The sequence below is a fragment of the Ovis canadensis genome, chromosome 8 (genome assembly GCF_042477335.2).
Source record: "Ovis canadensis isolate MfBH-ARS-UI-01 breed Bighorn chromosome 8, ARS-UI_OviCan_v2, whole genome shotgun sequence".
NCBI lineage: Eukaryota > Metazoa > Chordata > Mammalia > Artiodactyla > Bovidae > Ovis > Ovis canadensis.
In genome coordinates this window covers 57,861,523-57,888,468 of record NC_091252.1, presented here as the reverse complement: position 1 = coordinate 57,888,468, position 26,946 = coordinate 57,861,523, and the positions used below count along the sequence as shown (strand labels likewise).

The 26,946-nt window shown below is 38.9% G+C and overlaps 1 protein-coding gene across 11 annotated transcripts in view; it reads right to left on the bottom strand.

Annotated features, from left to right (window-relative positions):
• Positions 1 to 26,946, bottom strand: part of MAP3K7 (mitogen-activated protein kinase kinase kinase 7) — a 74,067-nt gene that overhangs the window by 42,241 nt on the left and 4,880 nt on the right. For all 11 annotated transcript variants that reach the window (XR_011258593.1, XR_011258595.1, XR_011258594.1 and 8 more), the window contains exons 2-8: positions 17,405 to 17,515; positions 13,574 to 13,639; positions 13,032 to 13,077; positions 11,800 to 11,938; positions 8,000 to 8,124; positions 2,239 to 2,367; positions 420 to 550 (exon numbers count right to left, since the gene is read on the bottom strand). Coding sequence is in view for 2 of the 11 variants with exons in the window: in XM_069598264.1 (XP_069454365.1) it covers positions 420 to 550; positions 2,239 to 2,367; positions 8,000 to 8,124; positions 11,800 to 11,938; positions 13,032 to 13,077; positions 13,574 to 13,639; positions 17,405 to 17,515 (747 nt within the window). In the remaining 9 variants the exon portion in view is untranslated. The remainder of the gene's footprint in view (positions 1 to 419; positions 551 to 2,238; positions 2,368 to 7,999; positions 8,125 to 11,799; positions 11,939 to 13,031; positions 13,078 to 13,573; positions 13,640 to 17,404; positions 17,516 to 26,946) is intronic.

Below are 26,946 nucleotides of genomic sequence, written 5' to 3'. Positions count from 1 at the left end.
TAAATGACTGCTTGATAAAGATATGTACTAAAGAAAATTTATAACTCAGCAACAATTAGAGTCATAAAGTACCCAAGTCCTGTAAAGGCTTTAGAGATCATCTAATTCAACTTCTCTCACATTACAGATAAGGCAACAGGCCCAGTAACAAATACATCTACTAAGTTAAACAGAAGCAAAAAAGCATGTTCAGAGACCTAGTCTAGCCATCTTTCCATTATGAAGAACTAGATTTTTTTTTTCCAAAATAATGTTTTCTCCTCTGATTATGTGAGTAATGAATACCCATTCTGAAGTGGAAAATACAAAAATGCATTAAACAAACAAAAAAATGATACCCATTTACTTTAAAATCTCATTAAAACTCAGTATATATAAAAGTCCCTTAATCCCAAAGCCCCTCAAAAGAAGGATTATACCCGCATCAAGTGAGTCATTATTTTCACAATTTCCTCCATTGAAGGGCGCTGAGAAGGATCTTTAGACCAACAACGAGTCATCAGGCTCTCAATGGGCTTAGGTAAATTTTTGATCAGTGGTGGTCGAGTACCTAACAATTAAAAGTTACAGGAGGGGAGAAAAGAATGTATTTACTCAAAGAATAGTATAAGTTTCTAACATGGTATTTATTTTCTAAATCAAGATCTTTTTTAGGAGGAATAAAAGTACATTTATTTTGTCCTTTAAGTTAACATTACATTTTCATAAAGGGGAATCTACACCTTTTGAGAACTCAAATTAAAATTTTCACATGCATTATGACTGAGTTAACAATAGTTCATTTATTATAAACACTCTTTCAACAAATGGTTAACAGCTTAACGTGTGAATGGTAACTCAAGGTCATCTTATCTGACCTGTATTTTCAGATTTATCATAAAAATTTCAATGTTTGACAAATCATCTTCCATATATCAAAAGTCATCTACCACAGTTGATATATTATATAGTATTACACTCACTGACTTCTAAATGGTTCTTTTGTGGGAGGCAGGTCTTACAGTAGCTGTGAGTCAGTCATTTCACAAGCCGGAAACGGCCAACTTTTGTATAGCAAGGTCCCTAACTTAAAAGAAGGGCTCGATTATAATGAAATCTTTGTAAATTTATCAATTAATAAGTTAGTTCTTGTATTTCTTACTTCACTGACATTCAGTTTTGCTGACGCATGATAGAAGAAGAAAACAAGCTGTCCTGGTCAATGCTCTAGCATTCTCCATAATGACAAAAAAGGTAACACAATGAACCGGAAACCGGTAAACACACAAGATTACTCCCATGGACTCCTTGACAGGTCTATGAATGACCAAAACAGTGGGGCAGATATTTGTTCTATCACATGTGGAACAGTGTGCCAAAAATGCCATTAGTCAGAGTAATTATAATCAAGAGATAGAAATTAAACAACAGAGAAGGATAGCAAAAGTTAAAAGATTCAGCAATTTCCTTTCAAGAAGTTTATTTTCCCAAAGGAACTGCAAAGTAAATTGATTAATGAAGGAGATGTATTCTAGTATCATGAGTGGTTAGAAACATTGTAATTAGAGGTATAAAGGGAATAGGAGGGATGCAAGGACACTGTGCCCATAAATGAATATAACTTAAAAATATGGACATCTGAGTCAGAAACATCCAGATCTAATCTTAGCAACACCACTTACTAAACCTGTGACCCCAGGAAAATTACTTAGCTTCTCTAGGTCTCAGCTTCCTAATAAGGAAAGCTGTAAAATGGGGCAATAACAGCACTCACATCATAAAGATGAATGAGAAGCTAAAAAGCAAGACTACATCATGCACTTCACGTTTTGCCTTTATGAATAGCTTCAGTAACAACTCTTACTCAATATGTTTTGCTTTCTCTCCTCAGTGAGACACTGTTTCTTCAAGAGAAAGAAGCAATAGCTCCCTAATTATCTTAACCATGTGAGAAATTTTTTTTTTCCCCACAGCGTCCAGTCCAACGTGTTCCTGTCTGCTGGAGAGAGGCAACGAGGCAGCTGGCTCTGGCTGTCAACTGACGGCCTCTTCCGCATGGTACAGCCAGCAGACCTTCTCAGCTTTGTCCGGAGCCAGGACTGCCCCAGCTCTGCTCGATCAGTGTCAGGGCAGGTAGGGCTTGAGGCTGGTTACAGGAAATCGTATACTTTAATACTGGGGATAAATGGTCTTCTTTAGGGGAGAAACAATTTCCAAATAAGAAATATACAAAATATACTGACGAAAAACTTCACAAACCGTTATGAACAGCCCACATGATACGGAAAGCCGGGCCACCAATTTCATCAAAGGGTTTCCGACGTGTTATCACTTCCCAAAGGATAATACCCCAACTGAAGACATCACATTTTTCACTGTAATTGCTACCTAGAAAAAAAGGTAGTAATATTTCAAGACTTTTCCCCACATGACTTACAGAAGTAGTGGCTTTCATAAATTTTAAGAATAAGCATTATGTACAAAAACAAGAGAATGCCACAGGCAGGGCTGAGAAACTCTTTCCGAAGACCTCAAGTCTTTGCAATAAATATACTTTTAAAATGAGTTAAGTATTAATAATGTACTCAAAAACTTACTCTATCATGTATAAAATAGATAACTAGCAGGAAGCTGCTGTATAACACAGGGATCCCAGCCTGGCACTCTGTGATGATCTGGACTTGGAGTGGGGGGTAGGGGAGGGAGGCTCAGAAGGAAGGGGGGACACATACATACACACATATATATATGTATAGTTATGACTGATTTGCACTGATGTACAGCAGAGACCACCACACTGTAAAGCAATTATCATCCAATAAAGAGAAAATAAAACAAAACCCACTTTAGAAAGTTAGTTATTTTCTACCTTCTTGTCAAGAAATGTAGACCTTATCTTTTATTTAAACATATTTTCTCTGGGGCAGAGAATTAAAACAACTTATACATTCCTTTCTGTAATTTCTTATTCCTTTCTGTGATTTCTTAATCTTAAAATTTTCTTTTCCCATTCTCTTGATGGAAAACACTATCAAAGCAGAAGAAATTTCTAATCTAGTGTGAAGATTTTTTTTCCAAAATATCTGATGAGATAAATTATTAACTTGAAAACTTAAAAGTAAGTTGTAAGCAGGAAAACTACAAATACCAAACTTACAGTAAGCAGATATATGCGGGGAAATGTACATAATTATAAGTTGGTTGGTCAATCAGCTGATAAACAAACAAACAAAACCCTAAAACCCATGAACAACCCACTGTGAGAATGACCGATTATTACAACAGCAGCTACAGACGCACTTCGCATGTGCCAGAGGCACTGTGCACTATAAACCGGACAGTGACATTCCAGTCTGATCTGAAGCATAGGTGCTGACATCTTTCAGAAATGAAGAAATCTACATAGCCTAATAGTCTGAGTTTTGTTGCTCTAAACAATTAAGAGTAACTTTCACTTCTGGGTTCTTCTGCAAAAACAAATCTTTCTGCTCTGCACACTATGGTAATAACTGTACTATTTTAACTCCAAGAAAGTCACATTAAATAAATAATTTCAAAACAAGGCCAATTATGTGTATTCTACATACAAACTTAAAACAAGTGGCATTATTTAACCTTATATAATTGAACACTGGCTTTTCCACAAACTTTTTAACTGAACCTTGTGGCAAAATAGCTCCACTCAAGGGACCAGCTGCAGAACAAATTTCTTTCTCTTGGTGGCTAAAAACAAAGAACAAAAACCTTTAAATTCATCAAAAATGAAAGTCAAGATCAGAATTCAATTATTGAATGTTTCTGAATTTCATGGGCTTTCATACCTTCTAATGTAAAGATCTTCATGACCCAGATAATCATGATGGTGTGATCACTAATCTAGAGCCAGACATCCTGGAATGTGAAGTCAAGTGGGCCTTAGAAAGCATCACTATGAACAAAGCTAGTGGAGGTGATAGAATTCTAGTTGAGCTGTTTCAAATCCTGAAAGATGATGCTGTGAAAGTGCTGCACTCAATATGCCAGCACATTTGGAAAACTCAGCAGTGGCCACAGGACTGGAAAAGGTCAGTTTTCATTCCAATTCCAAAGAAAGGCAATGCCAATGAATGCTCAAACTACCGCACAGATGCACTCATCTCACACGCTAGTAAAGTAATGCTCAAAATTCTCCAAGCCAGGCTTCAGCAATATGTGAACCGTGAACTCCCTGATGTTCAAGCTGGTTTTAGAAAAGGCAGAGGAACCAGAGATCAAATTGCCAACATCCGCTGGATCATGGAAAAAGCAATAGAGTTGCAGAAAAACATCTATTTCTGCTTTATTGACTATGCCAAAGCCTTTGACTGTGTGGATCACAATAAACTGTGGAAAATTCTGAAAGAGATGGGAATACCAGACCACCTGACCTGCCTCTTGAGAGATCTGTAAGCAGGCCAGGAAGCAACAGTTAGAACTGGACATGGAACAACAGACTGGTTCCAAATAGGAAAAGGAGTACGTCAAGGCTGTATATTGTCACCCTGCTTATTTAACTTCTATGCAGAGTACATCATGAGAAATGCTGGGCTGGAAGAAACACAAGCTGGAATCAAGATTGCTGGGAGAAATATCAATCACCTCAGATATGCAGATGACACCACCCTTATGGCAGAAAGTGAAGAGGAACTTAAAAGCCTCTTGATGAAAGAGGAGAGTGAAAAAGTTGGCTTAAAGCTCAACATTCAGAAAACGAAGATCATGGCATCTGGTCCCAATACTTCATGGGAAATAGATGGGAAACAGTGGAAACAGTATCAGACTTTATTTTTCTGGGCTCCAAAATCACTTCAGATGGTGACTGCAGCCATGAAATTAAAAGACGCTTACTCCTTGGAAGAAAAGTTATGACCAACCTAGATAGCATATTCAAAAGCAGAGACATTACTTTGCCGACTAAGGTCCATCTAGTCGAGGCTATGGTTTTTCCTGTGGTCATGTATGGATGTGAGAGTTGGACTGTGAAGAAGGCAGAGCACTGAAGAATTGATGCTTTTGAACTGTGGTGTTGGAGAAGACTCTTGAGAGTCCCTTGGACTGCAAGGAGATCCAACCAGTCCATTCTGAAGGAGATCAGCCCTGGGATTTCTTTGGAGAGAATCATGCTGAAGCTGAAACTCCAGGACTTTGGCCACCTCATGTGAAGAGCTGACTCATTGGAAAAGACTTTGATGTTGGGAGGGATTGAGGGCAGGAGGAGAAGGGGACGACAGAGGATGAGATGGCTGGATGGCATCACTGACTCGATGGACCTGAGTCTGAGTGAACTCCGGGAGTTGGTGATGGACAGGGAGGCCTGGTGTGCTGCGATTCATGGGGTCACAAAGAGTCGGACACAACTGAGCGACTGAACTGAAGTGTACTGAACTGAATGTATGAATCACATGTCTGCAGTTCAAATTTTCTCAATTGTTTAAAAGATAATTGATGTTCTTATACAGAAACCTCATTTGCAACTTATGGATCACTGTTTTAAAACTTGAGTTAAGACACACAGATGTAAAAGTAAGCATAAGGTATCCCTTACTTGTCCTTAGCATCACACATCTGTCCAGTTACTTGCATTCTTCCTAAGGCATGCTCATTTAAGCTTTGAACGGCCAATTTTTAATCACTAGGAAACCAGCACAAAGTACACTCGGTTCTCGTTATGCCCTGTATTGTCTTATAACGTTTGCAGTGAACAGGACTGGAAAGGTCAGTTTTCATTCCAATCCCTAAGGAAGGCATGGAGAAGGCAATGGCACCACATTGCCTGGAAAATTCCAAGGACAGAGGAGCCTGGTGGGCTGCAGTCCATGGGGTCACTAAGAGTCGTACACAACTGAAGCAACTTAGCAGCAGCAGCAGCAAAAAAGGCAATGCCAAAGAATGCTCAAACTACCACACAATTCCACTCATCTCACACACTACTAAAGTAATGCTCAAAATTCTCCAAGCCAGGCTTCAATAGTACATGAACCGTGAACTTCCAGATGTTCAAGATGGATTTAGAAAAGGCAGAGGAACCAGAAATCAAATTGCCAACATCCAAAGGATCATCGAAAAAGTAAGAGAGTTCCAGAAAAACATCTACTTTTGCTTTATTGACTATGCCAAACCTTTGACTGTGTGGACCACGATAAACTCTAGAAATTCTTAAAGAGATGGGACTACCAGACCACCTGACCTGCGTCCTGAGAAATCTGTATGCAGGTCAGGAAGCAGCAGCTAGAACTGGACACGGAACACACTGGTTTCAAATAGGGAAAAGAGTACGTTAAGGCTGAATACTGTCACTCTGCTTATTTAACTTATATGCAGAGTACATCATGAGAAAAGCTGGGCTGGATGAAGCACAAGCTGGAATCAAGATTGCTGGGAGAAATATCAAAAAGCTCAGACATGCAGATGACACCACCCTTAAGGCAGAAAGTGAAGAAATAAAGAGCCTCTTGATGAAAGTGAAAGAGGAGAGTGAAAAAGTTGGCTTAAAACTCAACATTCAGAAAACTAAGGTCACGGCATCCGGTCCCATCACTTTATGGCAAATAGATGGGGAAACAATGTAAACAGTGAGAGACTTTATTTTTGGGGGCTCCCAAAAATCACTGTAGATGGTGACTGCAGCCATGAAATTAAAAGACACTTGCTCCTTGGAAGAAAAGTTATGGCCACCCTAGACAGCTTATTAAAAAGCAGAGATATTACTTTGCCAACAAAGGTCCATCTAGTCAAAGCTATGGTTTTTCCAGTAGTCATGTATAGATGTGAGAGTTGGAATATAAAGAAAGCTGAGCACCAAAGAATTGATGCTTTTGAACTGTGGTGTTTGTGTGTGCGTGCACATGAACTGTGGTGTTGGAGAAGACTCTTGAGAGTCCCTTGGACTGCAAGGAGATCCAACCAGTCCATCCTAAAGGAGATCAGTCCTGAATATTCATTAGAAGGACTGATGCTGAAGCTGAAACTCCAATACTTTGACCACCTGATGCAAAGAACTGACTCATCTGAAAAGACCCTGATGCTGGGAAAGACTGAAAGCAGGAGGAGAAGGGGACAACAGAGGATAAGATGGTTGGATGACATCACCAACTTAATGGACATGAGTTTGACTAAGCTCCAGGAATTGGCAATGGACAGGGAAGCCTGGTGTGCTGCAGTCCATGGGGTCTTAAAGAGTCAGACACGACTGAGTGACTAAACTGAACTGTTAAAATTTGTAAACACTGAATCATTTCCTCCAGGAGGAAATACATGATTGGGTTCCTGTGAGCCTCTTCACAATGGTTTTGTCAACTTATCAATATATTAACCTTGTTTCATGTGTTTCTGTTTAAAACACTTTTTAATATAAATCGTTGATTCATTAATATTAAACTCATGGCCAAAAGCACTGTAACTCATGCCTGAATGCAGATTAGCTAGCAAGTGCATTTTCTCTGTAAGACACATCACAGCCTTCTGATACTTAGGAACACTAGAAAACACTTCAGTATTACTCGTAGAGGCTGTTTTAAACTGTGAAATCATCAACACAAAGTACAAAAAAGGGGAAAAAATGAGGCACTCGATAGATCACAGAAGTGATACAGTATGAGAACTGACACAAGAGGGCAGAGCAGTGCCTTGTTTGACCTCAGCCGGGAATGTGTTTGTTGGGCGACTCAAAATTTTTTCCTGCTCTATGCATACCTGTGAGTAACTTATGAAAAGAATTATGAGTACTGATTCTAGGGGTCACATAGGCAAGTTTGCAGTTATGGAATCTGAGCATGAGGATCAACTGTACATATGCCTGAACTTCACAGACAACCGAAATCTTGCTATGAGATTCAAGATCCTAGGTTGTATTTATGCAGTACTTCCTTAAACTTTAGGAAGTATCTTGTGTAAACGCCATGTAGAAATAAAATCATGTAAATAGGGGAAAGCCATAAACACACTGGATTTACATGGGGTAATAAGGCAGATTATCAGTCACATCACGCTTTTGCTATTTTACCTTCAAAAACTTCAGGTGCCATCCAAGCAGCACTCCCCTTATTGTTGGTCATGTGCGTCTGAATGTCACAGGCTGTACCAAAATCACAGATTTTTAAAACTGTCCCCCCTGCAACCAGCAGCAAGCTGTTTAAAAAACAAACAAGACAAAAAATGAGCCAAAAAATGAATTAAAGGTTATAAGACCAGTATTTGACTCTACAATAAAAGAGACACTTGAGCAAATAGAAAAGGTTAATAAGCAAAATGTCACCATTCAACTTCTGTAAAATGTGAACCAGTCACCTGTAATAGCTTAATAATACAGAGAAATACTGGCAAAAATTAACTTTAAGCCAGTTCTTAGGGTGACTGCTAGACTCAAATTTTGATGTCTCCATCTCTATCTCCATAATCTTTCTTGATTATGCTTCTCTCTGGGCCAAAGTATGGGGTTTTAAAACACATCTAGTAAGGGAACATTAAGGTGTTCTGAAATGGGAGTGGATGGGTATCAATACCTTCATTAACTGTTGGCTCCTGTACTTTACCTGCCTACCCCAGTGTTTTTTAAGGTGCATGTAGAAACCTAGTCATAAAATCTAAATCATAAAAATTCTAGATCACATATCTGGGGACCTAGATTGCAAAACAACCTAGAAGATTACGACAGCATTAAAAAAAACATAGAAAACATCAAAGTGTATCACGACTACTGAGATTAAATACTGTCTCAGGAAAGTTCAGTTTCAGGCCTACACACATGATTACGTACACACGACAGACTGTGAAGTACTTCCTACTGTGGATCATGGTGCCAAAAGTTTCCAAACCTTCTCTGCTCTGATTAGCCTTACTGTGAACAGAAATGAGTCTTCGGTTAGCCTAACATAGCAAGCCTGCTTAGCTCTTCACTGACCCTATTTCCTTTCCTTTTTGGGTACATTTCTCAGCCTTCTGAGCAATTAGGTATGGTTATTATGACCATTCTAGCCAGTACAATGTGATGTACTTCACCTTCAAGCCTGATCCATAAAAATCTCCTACATACACACACACACACACACACACACACACACACACTCTCTCCTGTTCCTTTCCCTATATGTCACTGAATGCAGAGGATTCTGACCTATAAGACAGATAAGAGTCTGGGACATGAATCAGGAATGTTCACTTTGAACTTTAGGAGCAAAACCCACAAACCACCGAACCCATTTAGGGTTCAGTTCTCTCTCTTTTGGCTAATGATGCCCTTATCTTCTTGTAAGATCACCTATGCATGTAAAGGACGTCTGTGGTTATATGCAGCACCTCTGGGTTTGTTGCTGGATGTTTTTGCAGTTTACCCAGTTTGCCATATTGCTGGAGGACCAAAATTCTTCTCATGTGAGTTTAAGAGTCAAAGCCACATTACTATACGAGCACTGTGAGCACTGTCAAGAGCAGTATATGGGGATTTGAGCATGTATAGGTTACACTATACATAATGTTGCTTTATCCCCTTCCTGGGATATTTTTTTATATCATTATATACAGATATTTACATAAAGTTATAAATTCTTTGCATATAATTCTGTTCTAAAATTCTAACTGGACAGATTATTTAGAATATTAGTTTTTTTTTTTAGTCCATCATGACCAAAATAAGCCAGATAAACTACTATTCATATCTCCATAATGCCACAAATACTGTGATAATTTAAGTAGAAAGAATGCTAAGTGCAAATTACCTTTATATACACTTCAACAAACAAAAAATTTTTCCTTGTTTCACTGTTGCTAAGTTCTTACTACTCTTTATCCAAGAGAAGAATTCTGTAACTGACTTCCTGGTTTCATCCTAGTATATTCAAAATATCACAGTATTTTTTCTGAATGACTTTTACATTATTACTATTTACAATGAATACCCCTTTATTCATAAGATTCTGAATGAACTAACAAAAAGGTAACTAAAGTAGGGGCACAAGCTGATACTGTATGAAACACCTAATTGTATCATCAGGTGCCTTCTTTCTGCACCATTTTTAAAAATTCCTCCTGACTGGAGACTCCACAGGTTTTCAGGGACAATAAGATAGGGCACATGTGTCTGTATATACAATTATATATGAAAGTACAGCCATTCCAAAGAGTTTCCTTTTCCCCAGTACCTTCTAAAAAATAAAATCAATGATAAAGCCCAATTTGTATACAGGGTGCCCCACAGGCAATTTTCAACACTACACCATGAGTCCAACTGTAAGAATGACTGAGAGGAATGAATGACCTAGACTGTATCTCTTGTAAATATGTTAATGGTATTTATTAGCAAAACGAGAGTCCCTAGCTGCAGATGACGTTGGTAAGACATATCTGGTCTGTCTAAATAGGTTGGTTAAATAAACCTGAAATTTATGGATTTTACAGGGTGTGGTTGAATGGAGAATGGAAATAGATGTTTAAGCTGTGTAATTATGGAATCTAACATATGTTAAAAAACATCTCTTGTGAGATTATTTTAAAGTATATTGTTTAATAACTCATTAGTCATTTCAAAGCCAAATATGCCCCAGTGCAGACAGGTGTTGCATCTAATGGGTTCTGGCTCCTCTAGGAAAACAATGCTTCATGCCTCATACTTGCATCATGAAGGCATAATACCTTCACACCTCATTGTTCCTGGGTAAGAGCTATATTTTCACAAATTTGCTTTGCTAATTCAACTCTGTGTTAATCTGGGGAAGGGGGGAAAGAACATAATCTCCCAAAACAGGGACCAAAAAAGCTGCTTTCTTCTTTACTAGCCAAGATAGGTAGCTACAACAACAATCTTGGGAGTCAAGTTAAAAAGAAGTATCATACACCTGGGACTTAAACATTATTTGACCAAGGACCCAGGGAATGAGAAGTCAGTTTAAGCCTGGAGGTGGAAATAAGGTACACTCGTGAGAATGGAGATTCCAAGAGCTGAAACCTATGTAAAGTGCATCAGATTAGAAAGGAGAGTGAGAAGTTCTACCTGGAAGGGATACTTTGATGCTTTAAATCACTGTCAAGAGAATGGAATACTTCTGACTGGTCTCCTAGGGGAAACCTCTTATCTGAGAACCCATGTGATGGCTAGCAGTAGAAGAGAAAGGGCACAGGGGGAATTTTTGTTACAGGTGGATAGAAAAGAGGAAAATTAGAGAGAAATGGGGACAGAAATATGTATGTTTTCTTTAACTCGAGTACCCCTGGGGCGAGAGGAATCTCTGAAGTTTTAGCCTTTAAAAATACTTATTTAAGGAATTTTGAAGTTTTTTCAAAGTCCCAGGATCCACAATATAAAGAAATCCAGAGTATTTTCAGTTTCTACTCAGATGTGCCAGCAATGCCCTTTGCCTTTTTCTGAAAATGCAAATAATAACCACCCTGTGTAGTTTGGTGGAATGTTGACTCTGTGTGGACATTGTGCTTATTAGGGATACAATGGGGAACAAGACAAGCTTGTCTCTGCTCTCATGAAACTGTTCAGGGAAACCAATATATACTGTGGGCACAAAACAGGACGCAAAGACTAACAGATTCTAGAAGTACGCTCATCTAAGGCAGAAGTTATTAAAAATAAAAATGCCACTAAAATAAAAATGCCACTGAAGACAACGTTCTAAAATGCAAGTTCAGATGGCTAAATGATGGAGAAGTGTTAAAAATAAACAATGTTAACAGAATAAAAATAAACATTCTTCAGCAAGCTAAAAGGGAAGAGAAAAGAAAAACTGATGTGCAATGACCAGCTTAAATTCAGGAATGGGTGGGGGGTGCTGAGAGAGAGACCACAAGATTAGAACTTACTTTGGTGGTTTCAGGTCCCTGTGAATTAGAGCTTTGGGCTGCATGCTGTGAAGATAGGCCACTCCTTGGGAACACTGTAAACACCAGCTCATTGCGTGGGCAGCGGTGTAATATGGCAATGGCTCGGCACCATGCAGCACTGCAAGAGAAAGGCACAAACTAAAAAGAACTTTATTGCATATAACAAGACACAAGGTGAATACCAGCACTGTCAGAACACATGACTGGGTATTCTCCTGCACAGGCTCCCAACGCTCATGCTTTTCCTTCTTTTCTAAATAAAAAGATAGAAACAGCTAATGATTTCAAATGGATAACTACCACATAAGTACCTAACATTTAATAGGACATCTATTAAATGTTATACGTACATTCAAATACAATTCATATATATTACCACATTTTTTAATCTCAACAGATGCAGTCTTGCACGCAATAATATAAATTACAAGCATCTGATAGCATACTGTACTTTTAGAGAGCTACAAACAAACAGTATAGAAGAAAACAAAATAATGTGCATTGAAATGTTTACAATTATGCTTTCTATAATAGCTAAAAACTAGAAGTAATTCAAAATAAAACACAGAAGTATTAGACAGCCATTAACAATGACAAACACATGAGCAGGAGACACAGCTACATAAAACGCTACATGTTATGAAAATTGTGTGACAAGAGACTATATATATGGTTGGTGTTTCTTAGAGTGAAACAGCTCTGTTCTACACAGCTAACTAAATGGATTAGCTCTGTTCTATAAAGGGAACTAAATAATACAGTTTCCTTTCACTGTTGCTAAAATGTTCCATAAAGTGAACATTTTCACAAATTTACTTTTTTGGGGAAAAAAAGGCAAAATAAAGCAGAATAAGGATGTGTAGCTAAAAAGTTCTAAAATGAGGAGACTGAAAGCTAAGACAGGGCAAAAAGAAAAGGTTATTAAGTATGAAGATACTTTAAAATCTATTTAAAAAGCAAGTAATGCTTTTAACATTATGAAGAGTACCATCAATTTAAAAGATTACTATACTTAGACGTCTAAATTTCACATACTAATGTTGTAGCCTCTTGTCTTTAGCAGATTTTTAATCTTTGGCAGATTTCTTTTCTTAACTATCTCCTTTTGGGACTCTGAGGATAAATTGTGAAGAACATTAAGTAACTTACAGTTTGTATTAAAAGCTTTTCAATTATTTTAGTCTAATAAAGACAGGTCTAATGACACTCACCATTATACAAGGAGCCCCCTTCAGCATATTCCATTACAAGACACACCTGAAGGAAACATATGTCAGAATAACCACAGAGCTACAGCATCCTAGGGAACTTGAGAGACAACTTAGATTGAGCTTTGATTTTATAAATGCATTTAAAAATCATTCTTTTGGTCCCCAGTATCTGAATAGCACTAGAGGAAAAAAAAAGGTATCTGTGATCTAAGACCTTGCCTTCTAGAGGCCCACTGTCTAAGAGTGAAGATGTATATAAAAACATAATCACAAGATCTTTGCGGATTTTTTCCAGTGCAAATGAACAGAGGCTATCACAGGTTATTTTGAATCTCCAAAGAAGATGAAGTTACTGGATAAGACCACCAAGATAACTCTTCCCTTATACTGTGTTGCTAATAGATTAGAAGCACACACAGTATGATTTTTTTTGTTTTAGAAATAATACACCAGATCAAAACAGCTTCATAAACTACACAGCTGCATGTATTTGCCATGTTTTTTCTCACAGACAGAGAAAAATGAAAAAATGACAAACTTACTGGATTCAAGCAGGCTCCATATAGCTTTACGATGTTAGGATGGTTCACACGCGATAACTGTCGAAGCTGTAACAAAAAAAGGTTCCTTTCAAAAAGTGCTAACTTTTGAGGAAGTGATCTCACAGTATCATTCAAGTCTTAAGGTTGTACAAAACATTAGTTTAATCATTCAACAGTCACTGTTTCCTAAGTAGCAGGCACTGTGATCATAAGCACCTGCCTACAATGGTACAGAATCCCTGCCCTGGAGTTCTCACAGTTTAGTTGTGGGAGAGATACATACACTAATAATTAAAGCAACATGCAAAGTGCTACAACAGGAGTTATGAACAAGGCGTGAGTACAATAAGAAGCAATTAAGTTTGCCAAGAAATGTTAGAAGGCCATCCCTGAGATGGCACTGAGCTAAGTTATCCAAACCAGAGGAAGCCGTATCATCGGCACCTTCATCTTCATAGCTATGGTTGAAGGAATACTCTACCTACTCTATGCTGGGCACTGGGAGGCACTTCACAGATACTGTATAATCCTCACAACTTTGCAAGGCAGGTATTACCATTTTCATTTTAAAGATGAGGTACCCTGAAGATAAGGCTCAGAGTAGGTTAAATGAGTTGCTAAATACCCTAGAGCTAGGAAGTAGTAGAACCAGAGTTTGAATTTTGGTCTGTCTGACTTAAAATCTGCACTCTTGCATTCTTTTCCCTCCACCTCCTATCTCCTGAGTTAATTCCCTCTTCTCAGTTCCCATTACAACTGCCTTTGCCTTAGCAATTCCAATCTGAACCAATGTAGTAATTATACAGCCTCCTTCTAACTGGTCTCCGTACTTTCAGTTTTATCCAATCAAATCCAATCCAATGATTCATAGTGAGATCCATGAGTGGTTTGGCTGTACTCATTTCTCTTGCTCTTTATCTCAAATTAATATTAACATATCCCCCCTAACTGTTCCCTACTCTTTCTTCTCCCCCTTTTCTGCTTCTTCCCCTTTCTTCTTCCTCTCCTTCTCTTGCTAAGTCACTTCGGTCTGACTCTGTGCTACACCAGACGGCAGCCCACCAGGCTCCCCTGTCCCTGGGATTCTCCAGGCAACAACACTGGAGTGGGTTGCCTTTCCTTCTCCAAAGTATGAAAGTGAAAAGTGAAAGTGAAGTCACTCAGTCGTGTCCGACTCTTAGTGACCCCATAGACACCAGGCTCCTCCGTCCATGGGATTTTCCAGGCAAGAGTACTGGAGTCGGGTGCCATTGCCTTCTCCGTCTCCTTCTCTATTATCTACATAATACTGCTGGCTCATATGAAGCCCAAAGGTAAACCTTTTTGCCACATGCTACTAGAAAGCTGAACTTTTCTACAGCCAACATTTCTAGATTTTTAATCCTAAGAGACTTAATATCACTATTTATTATATTTCACCTTGTTAAGATTCTGAAGTACTGAGCTTTAGATAGCAGATTGTTCAAGCATTTACTCTTGCTCCCCCATCAAATACTACCAAAAGAGGAAAGGTACTTTTTTTCAAGACAAACTCAGAAAGATGAAGAAAACGTGATATGAGAAAACAGCACACATTTTTGGAAGTTGGAAAGCAAATGAGAAGCAATAACTGACACTACAGATCTAAAAGCAAATGAGAAAAAGTGAGAAGCAACCAGATTTAACTCTAAAACCTCCAAAAGGTTGGGGAGTGGTGACAGTACCAGGTAGCTAGTCACATAAGCGATTACTAATAAAAGGGCAGAGAAATCGCTTAAAATTAGGCCAAAGATTCCCTCCTTCCCTGTCTTCAAACAGCTAGTGAAAGCCTCTTTATTGTCCCAAAGATTAGAGGTTAAGCAATAAATGCTGGAGAGGATGTGGAGAAAAGGGAACCCGCTTACACTGTTGGTGGGAATGCAAACTAGTATAGCCTCTATGGAAAACAGTGTGAAGACTCCTTAAAAAACTGGAAATAGAACTGCCATTCGACCCAGCAATTCCACTGCTGGGCATACACATCGCGGAAACCAGAATTGAAAGAGACACGTGTACCCCAATGTTCATTGCAGCACTGTTTATAATAGCCAGGACATGGAAGCAACCTAGATGTCTATCAGCAGACGAATGGGTAAGAAAGCTGTGGTACATATACACAATGGAGTATTACTCAGCCATTAAAAAGAATACATTGGAATCAGTTCTAATGAGGTGGATGAAACTGGAGCCTATTATACAGAGTGAAGTAAGCCAGAAAGAAAAACACCAATACAGTATACTAACGCATATATATGGAACGTAGAAAGATGGTAACGATAACCCTGTATGCAAGATAGCAAAAGAGACACAGATGTATAGAACAGTCTTTTGGACTCTGTGGGAGAGAGAGAGGGTGGGATGATTTGGGGGAATGGCATTGAAACAGGTATAATATCATATATGAAATGAATCGCCAGTCCAGGTTCGATGTATGATACAGGATGCTTGGGGCTGGTGCACTGGGATGACCCAGAGGGATGGTATGGGGAGGGAGGTGGGAGGGGATTTCAGGATGGGGAACATGTGTACACCTGTGGAGGATTCATGTTGATGTATGGCAAAACCAATACAATATTGTAAAGTTAAAAAAAAAAAAAAGATTAGAAGTTGATTCTTTAGAGAAGGTATAATAATATCTTCTCTAAATATAGATACATATTTAATGCAGAGATAAACACAGAGATAGAAATATAGAGAAGGTGTGAGTCTGGATTGAGGGACATCAAACAAAAACTAAGGATGAACTCAACGTAGTTGCCTCTGAGAAGGAGAAAACTTGATGGGAGGAGATACACGGGAGTTTTAATAAAAATACATGGAGAACCATTCAACAATTTAAATTATGTGTATCTATAACTTTGATGAAAAATTTTTTCTCCAAGCTATTATCATCTTTTTGACTGGATTCCTAGACTTTAATACATATGATTTTATCTAGTTTTAGGAAACTGCCAGTACAACAGTATCTGATCAATATCCTCATTTAAACCATAAACAAAAACTGAGTAAGGCAAGATAAAGCCAGACTGCTCGACTACAGATCATTTTTCCTCATGATGACATCAAACCATTCATCAGTATCTCTCAATTCATTCAACTAATTTACAAAAATCTACTTCATGTTATGCATTTAAAAATATCAGGAAGTATATTTTGACATTATAATTAAATAAAATCACAGATAAAAATTCAGAAAGTTTATAAGGTAAAGACCACTTCTGTTGGCCAATGAAGTTAAAAAGTTATAAAATCACTGATTTATTCAAATACTGTAATCTAATATACAAAACAGCATAAAAGAATGAACCTGATAATAAATAATCTCATGATTATTGAATTCTCCATCATCAAATCTGTAAGAGAACAGCTATAAATTTTCATGCTAAATGAGAAAAGCCAATTTGACATAATTTTTCCTTAAAATAATCTCATTCGAATTTCTTAAAACATTCAGTCAAAAATGAATGCATAAAATTTCCCTTCTTAACTTTAGATAATGGGAGAGATTACCATTTCTTTTCTATTTTAAAATTTAAATTCTATGCCTTGAAATAGATCTGAATTACATGGAAGAGACTGTATTTTAATTCAGGGATGAATTCATTTATGCAGCTAAATCTTCTAATCTTTAATCAGAACTAAGAGTATGAATGAAAATATGTTCCTATGGCATTCCCTTTAGTTCAACTAAATTGCTGATGTTTAAGAACCCAGAGAAATGACAATTGAGAAACACTTTGTTTTTCACAAATATCAAATTCACAGAGTATCTTAGGTAAAGAACTACACAACAGAAATGACATTTCAACTTACCTCTACAATAAAAGCTTTCCTCTCAGATTCACTTTCTATTTGTTTAATGGCAACATCTTTTGCTCTCCACTTGGCTTTGCATACTACTCCAAAAGCTCCTCTTCCAACAACCTGAGTTAAAAGCAAACAAACAAACAAAAAAACCCCATGAGAATCAGAAACAAATAGATCCAGCCCACATATAATGCTGAAGCAAACCTGAAAGGTTAAAGATTTTAGAAATCATCACGATCGGGATTTGCCACAGAGCCAGTATGAATTTTCGTTAAAACAAGGAGACAATGAAAGGCACTGTCTCTATCTTTGGAAGTTTATGCTCTAGACACCTCTTCATTCTCAAAACCAAAACTAAAAAAAAGGACTCTTAAAGACAGAAAACAAATTAAAACAGGCAAGATGAATGAGAAGATACAGAGAAGATGGTTTGAAAAAACAAAAATAGAAAGCAGAAACATAATCAATGTTTTAAGCTCTTATATTTATGAAATTAAAAATAGCTTTTAAATAGTTCAGTGGGGTAGGGAGTAGAAGGGAAAGGATAAAAATATAGATGATAAAAGACTGGCCAATGTGAAGGACAGACAAAACACGGCATATTATACACTGTAATGTTATTCGTCAAGAAAAAGGAATAAACTACTGATACATGCTACAACACGGATGAACCTTACTAAGCTCAAACGACAGACACAAGAGACCTCACGCTGTATGACTCCAGTTATATGAAATGTCTGTAAAAGGCAACCTTTAGGGGTAAAAAGTAGATCAGTCATTGTTTGGGGCTGAGAGTGGAAACTTGGAGTAACTGTAAATGGGTAGGAGGAATCCTACCAAGGCGATGAAAATGTTTGCAAACAGATTTCCGGTGATGTTTGCACAACTTAGTAAATTGTAAAAATCACTGTATACTTTAAATGGCTAAATTTTGTGATATGTAAAATATATCTCATTAAAGTTACTTTTTTAAGTTACAAAATAAAAACCGACCATATGTTGTATTATTGTTGAAGCTGACAGGTAGCTCTCGAGTTCATTCCTCTCTCAAGCTACTCTACTTTTACTGATGTTTGAAATTCGCCATTATATTAAAACAACAACAAAAGAATAGCTTTTGATACTTATTAGAATAAAATCAGTCTTTTATCACTGAAAATGACCTTAGTTATGTGCCACTTACTTCAATCTTTCAAATTCCAAAGGATCTAAGTACTTCCTTAAGGGAAAAATCTACAGTTCTCACCAATGATGTACTTTCTATGCAGTAAGCACTGAGCTGAGAAGGAAATGGCAACCCACTCCAGTATTCTTGCCTGGAGAATCCCATGGACAGAGAAGCCAGGCAGGTCATGAGGTCACAAACAGTAAGCTACAACTGAAGCAACTGCGCATGCACGCATGCAAATCTGTATCATGCGTCAGAAAGGAGCAGTTACATTCTTGGAGGAAGTCTTCACTTCAGGCAAACTTACATGAACAGGTACTCTTTCCAGAGTGAGAAACAAGTGCTAGTAAATACCAGGATAGTTAGTTGTAAGCTGAAATGGATGGCCACTCTAGCCATAACTCAAATTCCACTTCAAACATTACAAAAGCAGTATGGACATCTCTCATGCTGCTTAATGTATAAAACTACCCAAACAGTTAACATTCAGTGAATGTCTACCATGTGCCAAGTACTAGTCTACGTGCTTTAGTGCATTAACATATTTAATCCTCCTCCATTTTAAAAGTAAGTAAACTGAGTCACACAGTTGCCAAGTTGCCCAAGATCACAGAGTCAGAGAAGCCAGGATTTGAAACACATATTATAAACAATTCACTTTATATTCAACCTTTGATGTCATTGTTGTTTAGGCTGTAAGTTGTGTCTGACTCATCTGTGACCCTGTGGACTGGTGCCCACCAGGCTCCTCTGTTCATGGGATTTTCCAGGCAAGCCTGGAGTGGGTTGCCATGACCTCCTCCAGGGGATCTTTTCAACCCAGGGATCAAACCTGTGTTCCTGCTTGGCAGGTGAATTCTTTACCACCGAGCCACCTGGGAAGCCTGTATGCCATCAGCCTAAAGGAAACTGAGTTGTCTTGATTCTGGCGACTTTTCTTTTTCCATTCCTGGCCCTTGGTGCTCAGGGACCCCCTGCTAATTAGGCTCTGGCCCTCCTCCGTACCTCTCATAGGGAAAGGAGTCAATGTCACTTATTTGAACTTTGCATCCAGTTACTTTAACATGAACAGTGATTGGCTAAACCTGGTACCACTGGAATAATGGCAAGAGCACACCTAGGATCTGAAACCCAACAGACTTGCGTTTAAATATAGACTCTGTCTGCCTGCTAGCTACCAATACTGGGCAAATTAATGTCTTTGAGATTCTGTTTTCTCAACAGTAAAAGGGAGATGTTTACATTTTCTTCAGCATATTATCTATAGGGTTCATAAGTCAAAATCAGACATTTTCTTATATACCACAAAATAATAATAAATGCTTGGAGTTGGGTATGAGTAAGTTTGAGGAGTTATACTACTTATTTCTTTCAAATTAACCACAATGAACAGCACACCTAAAATGAATTTCAACATTATGACAGTATCAGGTGAAGAAAGAAAGGATGGAGAGACCAGTCTGTTAATAGTACTATGAATAACGATTGGGAAGTAATTTAATACATTCTCCAACTATGTATTTATAAATGGTGGCTCAGGTCTGACTTGCAAAGAGTTGGACACGACTGAGCAACTGAACTGATACTGATACTGGTGGCTCAGACAGTAAAGAATCTGCCTCCAATGCAGGAGACGTGGGTTCAATCCCTGGGTCAGGAAAATTCCTGAAGGAATGGCTTCATAAGAGAATAGCTAACCAATCAAGTATTCTTGCCTGGAGAATTCCAGGGACAGAGGAGCCTGGCAGGCAACAGTCCATGGGGTGACAAAAGAGTCAGACAGGACTTAGTGGATAGTAATTTCACTTTTCTTTCCCTTTTCATGTATTTACAGATACCTCAAAGCAACTGGTACTCAGCAAGTCTCTTGTTTCATTTTGCTATTCTCAAGAATGCCCCCACAGGGATTTCAAACATTACATCTGTGTCTCGTGCATCTGTTGCAAAAACTGTGTAAGGTGTGCACGACTCACTGCGATGCTCAAGTGCCACCTAGTGCTCAGATGATGGCCAACCTGAGCCTGCAACTTAAAACCGTGAGAACACAATGTGGGCAACTAAGGACATGATAAACTTTCTCCCTCTCATTTACAACAGCAATTTTTTGGAAACACTCTGAAATATAAAACAGGCATTTCATGTAAGATAAGAGTCCATGAACTTATTAAGAAGCCTCTGCATGCATCAGGGCCATGTGATATTTCACGTGTATGGTGAAACAACAGATCTAAAATGATTAAATAAAGTCCAAGATGCCTGAGGTTGTACAGGTAAACTGAAATACATAACAGAAAAAATAACTGTAATAATTCAAAGGTCAGAGGCACAGCTGCTGCTGTTGCTAAGTCGCTTCAGTCGTGTCTGACTCTGTGCGACCCCATAGACGGCAGCCCACCAGGCTCCCCTGTCCCTGGGATTCTCCAGGCAAGAACACTGGAGTGGGTTGCCATTTCCTTCTCCAAAGCATGAAAGTGAAAAGTGAAAGGGAAGTCACTCAGTAAGTGTCCGACTCTTAGCGACCCCATGGTCTACAGCCTACCAGGCTCCTCCATCCATAGGATTCTCCAGGCAAGAGTACTGGAGTGGGGTGCCATCGCCTTCTCCTTCAGAGGCACAGAATCAGTGCTTAATGAATTATATTTCTGTGTATGTAATGATTCTGATTACTAAATTCCAGTATGTGGAGGGGGATTTCCCCACACTTTCAAGCACTCCTCAGATACCTGCTGGACAGCCTACCACTGAGTTTAATTCTGACATCATCCACCTGGAGAGAGCATCAGATCCCACAGGTTAAGGGCTCAGTTCTGCGAGACTGTGTTGTACCCTCCCTCTCTCCCACCAAAGGCTTCTATGCCCTCTCTGTGCCCATGTGTTCACCAACCTGGAAGCTCTCTGAAACCCGTCCTTCTGGGCCACTGCTGATTGATTAAACCTCTAGCCCTTCTCCCTCCCCAGAGGTCAGAGGGGTGGGGTTGAAAGTTCCAACCCCCTAATCACATTGTTGGTTCTCCTGGCAAGCAGCCCTGTTCTTAGGTGTGGTCCAAAATTAACCTCAGGACATCTTTATCTCTCAGCACTTACAAAATTCAGAGGGTTTTGGGAGCTGTGAGCCAGAAACTGCAGACAAAGACCAAATATATTTAAGAAATATTTTGGTCATCTGAATGACCAAGTACATGTGTGCTGAGTCTCTCAGTCATGTCCAGCTCTGTGACCCCATGGGCTGCGGCCTGCCAGGCTCCTCTGTCCATGGGGATTCTCCAGGCAGGAATACTGGAGTGGGTTCCCATTCCCTCCTCCAGGGGATCTTCCCAACCCAGGGCTGCCGCATGGCAGATGGGTTCTTTACCGTCTGAGCCATCAGGAAAGCCCAAGAATACTGGAGTGGGTAGCCTATCCCTTCTCCAGGGCAACTTCCCGACCCAGGAATCAAATCAGGGTTTCTGGCATTGCAGGTAGATTCTTTTCATATTTCTTGTAAATCACCATATCACAGAATCAAAATGTAACTTCCCATCTTTTCAAATGGCATAAATATTAGGGGTAAAAGAAAAAATATATAAAGAACTGATCCCTGCCTTCAAGGGTTGAAAGTGAGGTAGAGAAGAAATTCAAGACAAAACAATAACACACACACACACAAACACTTCCCAGCTGAAAAGGGCCAGAGATGAGAGTCTAAGATGGTGGCTTTCAGGACAGACTTAGGGATTCAAGGGTAGAGAAGACTTATTTCCATGCCCCCTCCCCCTCAACTTCTCACTGAGATCTGTAGGAGAAGGCAGCCTCACAGGACAGGCTCTGCCAACATGGGAAGCTGCAAATAAGTTAAGTGTGGTAAAGGAGACAGTCAGAGGGAGGCCCCCCATTCTTTCAGCCTTGACAGAACAGAAAAACTCCTGCCAAGAGAAAAACAGGATAACTGAACACTGAAGTGTCTTCTGACTGCAGGAAGGAGGCTGTTGGATGGCAGACAGCTCAAAATACAGGAAGCTAAATGCAGCGCTCAGCTGCATCTCAGAGGATCAATGAAAGCCGAAGGGGAGGGTCCAGTTAGCAGGTGGGGAGAAATGGGTAAGGTCTCCTGCTTTGAAAAGGTGAAGTGAAGCTAAAGCCAACAGAACAATGAACTGCATTTATTCCTTAAACCAATATTTCTTGAATGTCTACTATATTCAGCTACCATCTGGGATACAAGAGATAAGCCATAAATAAGACAAAAGCCTAGATTCACATTAAATGTACTTTCAATTTAAGCGGGGGATAGGGAGAAGAAAGAAAAGACAGTCAATAGACAAAAAGATGGGGCTTCCCATGTGGCTCAAGTGGCAAAGAATCTGCCTGAAAATGAAGGAGCCGCAGGAGATGCAGGTTTGATCCCTGGGTCAGGAAGATCTCCTAGAGGAGGAAATGGCAACCCACTCTGGTATTCTTGCCTGCAGAATCCCATGGACAGAGGAGCCTGGTGGGCTATAGCCTACTCTTTGGGTTGCAAAGAGTCAGACATGACTGAGCTCGCAAGCATGTGAGATAAAAAGATGAATAAGATAAGTAACAGCTTATAAAAAACTGCCATGGATAAAAAGAAAAAGTTGAATAATGGGACAAACTTATGTGGAAATTTATAGCTGGATAGTATAAAAGGCATCTGAGGAGGTTGCTGCTGCTGCGGCTGCTGCTAAGTTGCTTCAGTGGTGTCTGACTCTGTGTGACCCCAGAGACGGCAGCCCACCAAGCTCCGCCGTTCCTGGGATTCTTCAGGCAAGAACACTGCAGTGGGTTGCCATTTCCTTCTGGGATGAGTGAAAGTGAAGTCACTGAGTTGTGTCCAACTCTCAGCGACCCCATGGACTAATTTCATATTTGAAGGACACAAGGAATGAACCAAAGAAACTACTAATGTAAAGACCCTAAAGGGGGAAAAACCTACAATCCCTACTCAACATTTGAACCCCAGCTATAGTTTAGGCATTATCCTAAATATTCCAGATATAGAAGTAAACAAGTTAAACCAAACTCCTTGTTCTAACTACTTATAGTCTCTGTGTGCAGGGAGACAAAGAGGAAGCAAAATGTGTGTATATATAGGTTTATATATATATATAAGACGTTAATGTTTCAAGAAAATGATAAATGCACCAAGAAGAAAAGAAACGTAATTGCGTCTGTGTGTGTACACATTCATGCACTCCTCCCACTCCAATTTTAAATTAGGCCTTACTGAGAAAGGTGACATTTTAATGATGACCTAGAGAAACACTTGGAGGGTTTGGTGTAAGCAGGACATAGTGGGAAAAGGGAAGAGTGAGGAAGGAGAAAGCCAGAGAGACAGACAAAGTCTGGATCCTGGAGGGTTCTTGGCACAATGAAAAGGAGTCTGAATCTCAGTCTAAGTGTGATGGGAAGCAATTAGAGGAATTTAAGGAGGAATGTGACAGGATTTTACATTAAAAAAAAATCATTCTGGCTCTGTGTGAAGAATGAACTGTAAGGAAGCTAGCTTATATATAGAGAGAGATCAGGCAGAAGGCTGTAAAAGCAGCCCAAGCAAGAGAGAAGTGCTTTGAGAACAAGGTTGATGGTAGTACAGAAAAATGAGCAGAACTGGGATATGTTTTAGCTTGTTTTTGTGCTCCTGTGCTCAGTCATGTTCGACTCTGTGACTCCATGGACTGCAGTCCACCAGGATCCTTTGTCCAAGGGATTTCCCAGGCAAGAACACTGGAGTAGGTTACCATTTACTACTCCAGGGGGTCTTCCCTACCCAGGGATCTAACCTGAGTCTCCTGCCACTCCTGAATTGCTGGCAGATTCTTTACCTGCTGAGTCATCAGGGAAGCAGGGGAATATGTTTTAGTTGTTGTTCAGTAGCTAAGTCGTGTCCAACTCTTTGCAACCCCATGGACTGCAGCACGCCAGGCTTTCCTGTCCTTCACTATCTCCTGGAACTTGTTCAAACTTATGTCCACTGAGTCGGTGACGCCATCCAACCATCTCATAAACCATATGTTTTAGAGGTAAAGTCAAAAGAGCTTGCTGATGATCTGCATGCAGGCAGGACAGGTGGACAGGAAAAGACATGAGTCAATTATAATGTCTAGATTCAGAAACAGTTTAAGAAAGGATAAGAAAGGATGAAGCAAGCAGATTTTTTTTTTTAATAGCACAGAGTTCTGATTTACTCATATAAAGCCTAAGATGTCTATTTAGTTATCTGAGTAGAGATATCAAGAAAGAGAAACATGAGTCAAGAAGCCAGGCAGAATATTAAAAACCTGGGAGAGTCACTAGCATTTAGTTGGTACTTCGAATCAATCCCTTGGGTGCGGTGACCAAAAAATAGCACATGAACACTGGGGTCCCAGATCTGAGCTTTGAAGCACTTCAACATTTAGAACACAGGGGAAGAAGAAACCAGCAAAAAGAAAGCAAATATAAAAACAGCAAGAGCATTACGTCAATGGCTCTCTAAGTGTAATCTCTGGGTCAGAAGTACTGCATCACCTGGAAATTTATGAAAATGTAATTTTCAGTTTTCCACTTAGAATTACTGAGTCTGAGGGTCGGGTCCAGCATTCTGTGTTTTAACATGCCCTTCAGGTGATTCTGATATTTGAGAATGACTGTATCAGGTTATACTAAAACCATAACTAACAGTAAGACAAAATACCTCATTGGAAACCATCACACAGACCAGAGAGCCTTCGCTTACTGCTCATATGGTCTATGGAAGTTTTCCAGACCACTGACATATCTTCAGCAGGAAGAAAGGAAAAGGGGAATTCTTGAGAGCAACGCATTGTTGTTCTTGACACATGGTAGATCAGAAGGAGAGAGTGGCACAGATGGCACGCTGAGACACAATGGCAACTGAGATAAATAATAAAAGAAACCAATATTTAAACTACAAAACAATGACAGGAAGTCACTCTTTACTTACTACCAAATTTCTAATTCAAGTTCACAATCAAATATGCTTTTTTGATTGTACTCATATCTGAGTAAGCTTCTCTGACATATTATTATTAACAATTATTGTGAATGGACAGCTCTCCCCAAAGATCAGTTTTCACCAAGAGTGTAAAAACTGGCACATGTCCAAATTACAAGTATCTCCCCCAATGCAAACATCCGTCCAAAATGGCGAACCCAGAAATAAATATTTCAGGTATTTTTCACAATCCCTCATCTATAAAAATAGAAAAACAAAGGAATGCAGCAAGAACTTTGGTTTTAAAAGGGAAGTCAAATTGAAATATTTCCTTCTGAACATATGACTGTTTTCTAAATTAAAATGTTTTCAGATTAATTCTCTTATTATATGTACCTCTCCCTCCGTGGTTTAGCCCTCATGGTTTGGGATCCACAATTTTAGTCTCATGTAGGAAAGCAGATTTAAATTCAATTTCTGAATATAAAAAAGTGCAGCAGAAGAATATGAAATGACAGAAAAAAAATATTTCCATGCAATTAATATTAAAAGGCAAAAATACCAAAATCAAAATTTGGTGCATGTGTTCAAAAAAAGCAACTCCTTTAAAAACTAATTTCTTTAAGATGGACAAACACTCCATTCCTTTGTCAAGTCAGGTTTTTAAAAACAAAAAAACCCAACTAAAGGAAAACTAAATGGAAAAGGGTGTGCACCCATGCACTCTTAATTTACTATGAAATAATTCTTAATTGTGTCCAATTCATGTTATTTTTAGTTCAATGACAGTAGCTGTCATTTTGCTTTGGCCCTGACCTGTGATCTATGTGAATGGACCCTGGCCATGCCGCCATTGCTCTGGCTAGAAATTTGGGACATGACAGAACAAGCATAGATCTGAACATTTATTAGTTAGAACTTGGAGCCTCCAACTATTTCAGAACTTCAATATCTATTAATTAACTGTGGCAGAGTAGAACTGCCACCTGCTGACAAGACAGACTTTATAACACAGAAGTAAAGTTGATTATTCAGACTTTTTAAAACCAGCTCATAAGACATCTGACCCTTTAAACAGGCCTTTCTTTCAAATAATATGCTCATGTCATCTTTTAAGTTACAAAGGCACACTATAAATGTTATCACTGAGGCTACCTCTTCACTGTGATAATAATTACAGGTTTCTCCTGAAACCAACAATCAAGATTCACATGGAAGCACTTATTAATAATTCTGAATATTCTTAATATTAATACTAATAACAAATCTATAGAGTTTATTCAGGCCACTATAAGTTAGGTTCTATTATCAGTTGCCCACACATTTAACATAAAAAAATCACAAAATGTACAACACTGTCAAAGCTCTTTCTGTATTTCAATTTAAAACAAAACCTCTGCATGTCTCTAAGAACATATAAAGTATCCAATTATTATATGCGCATTG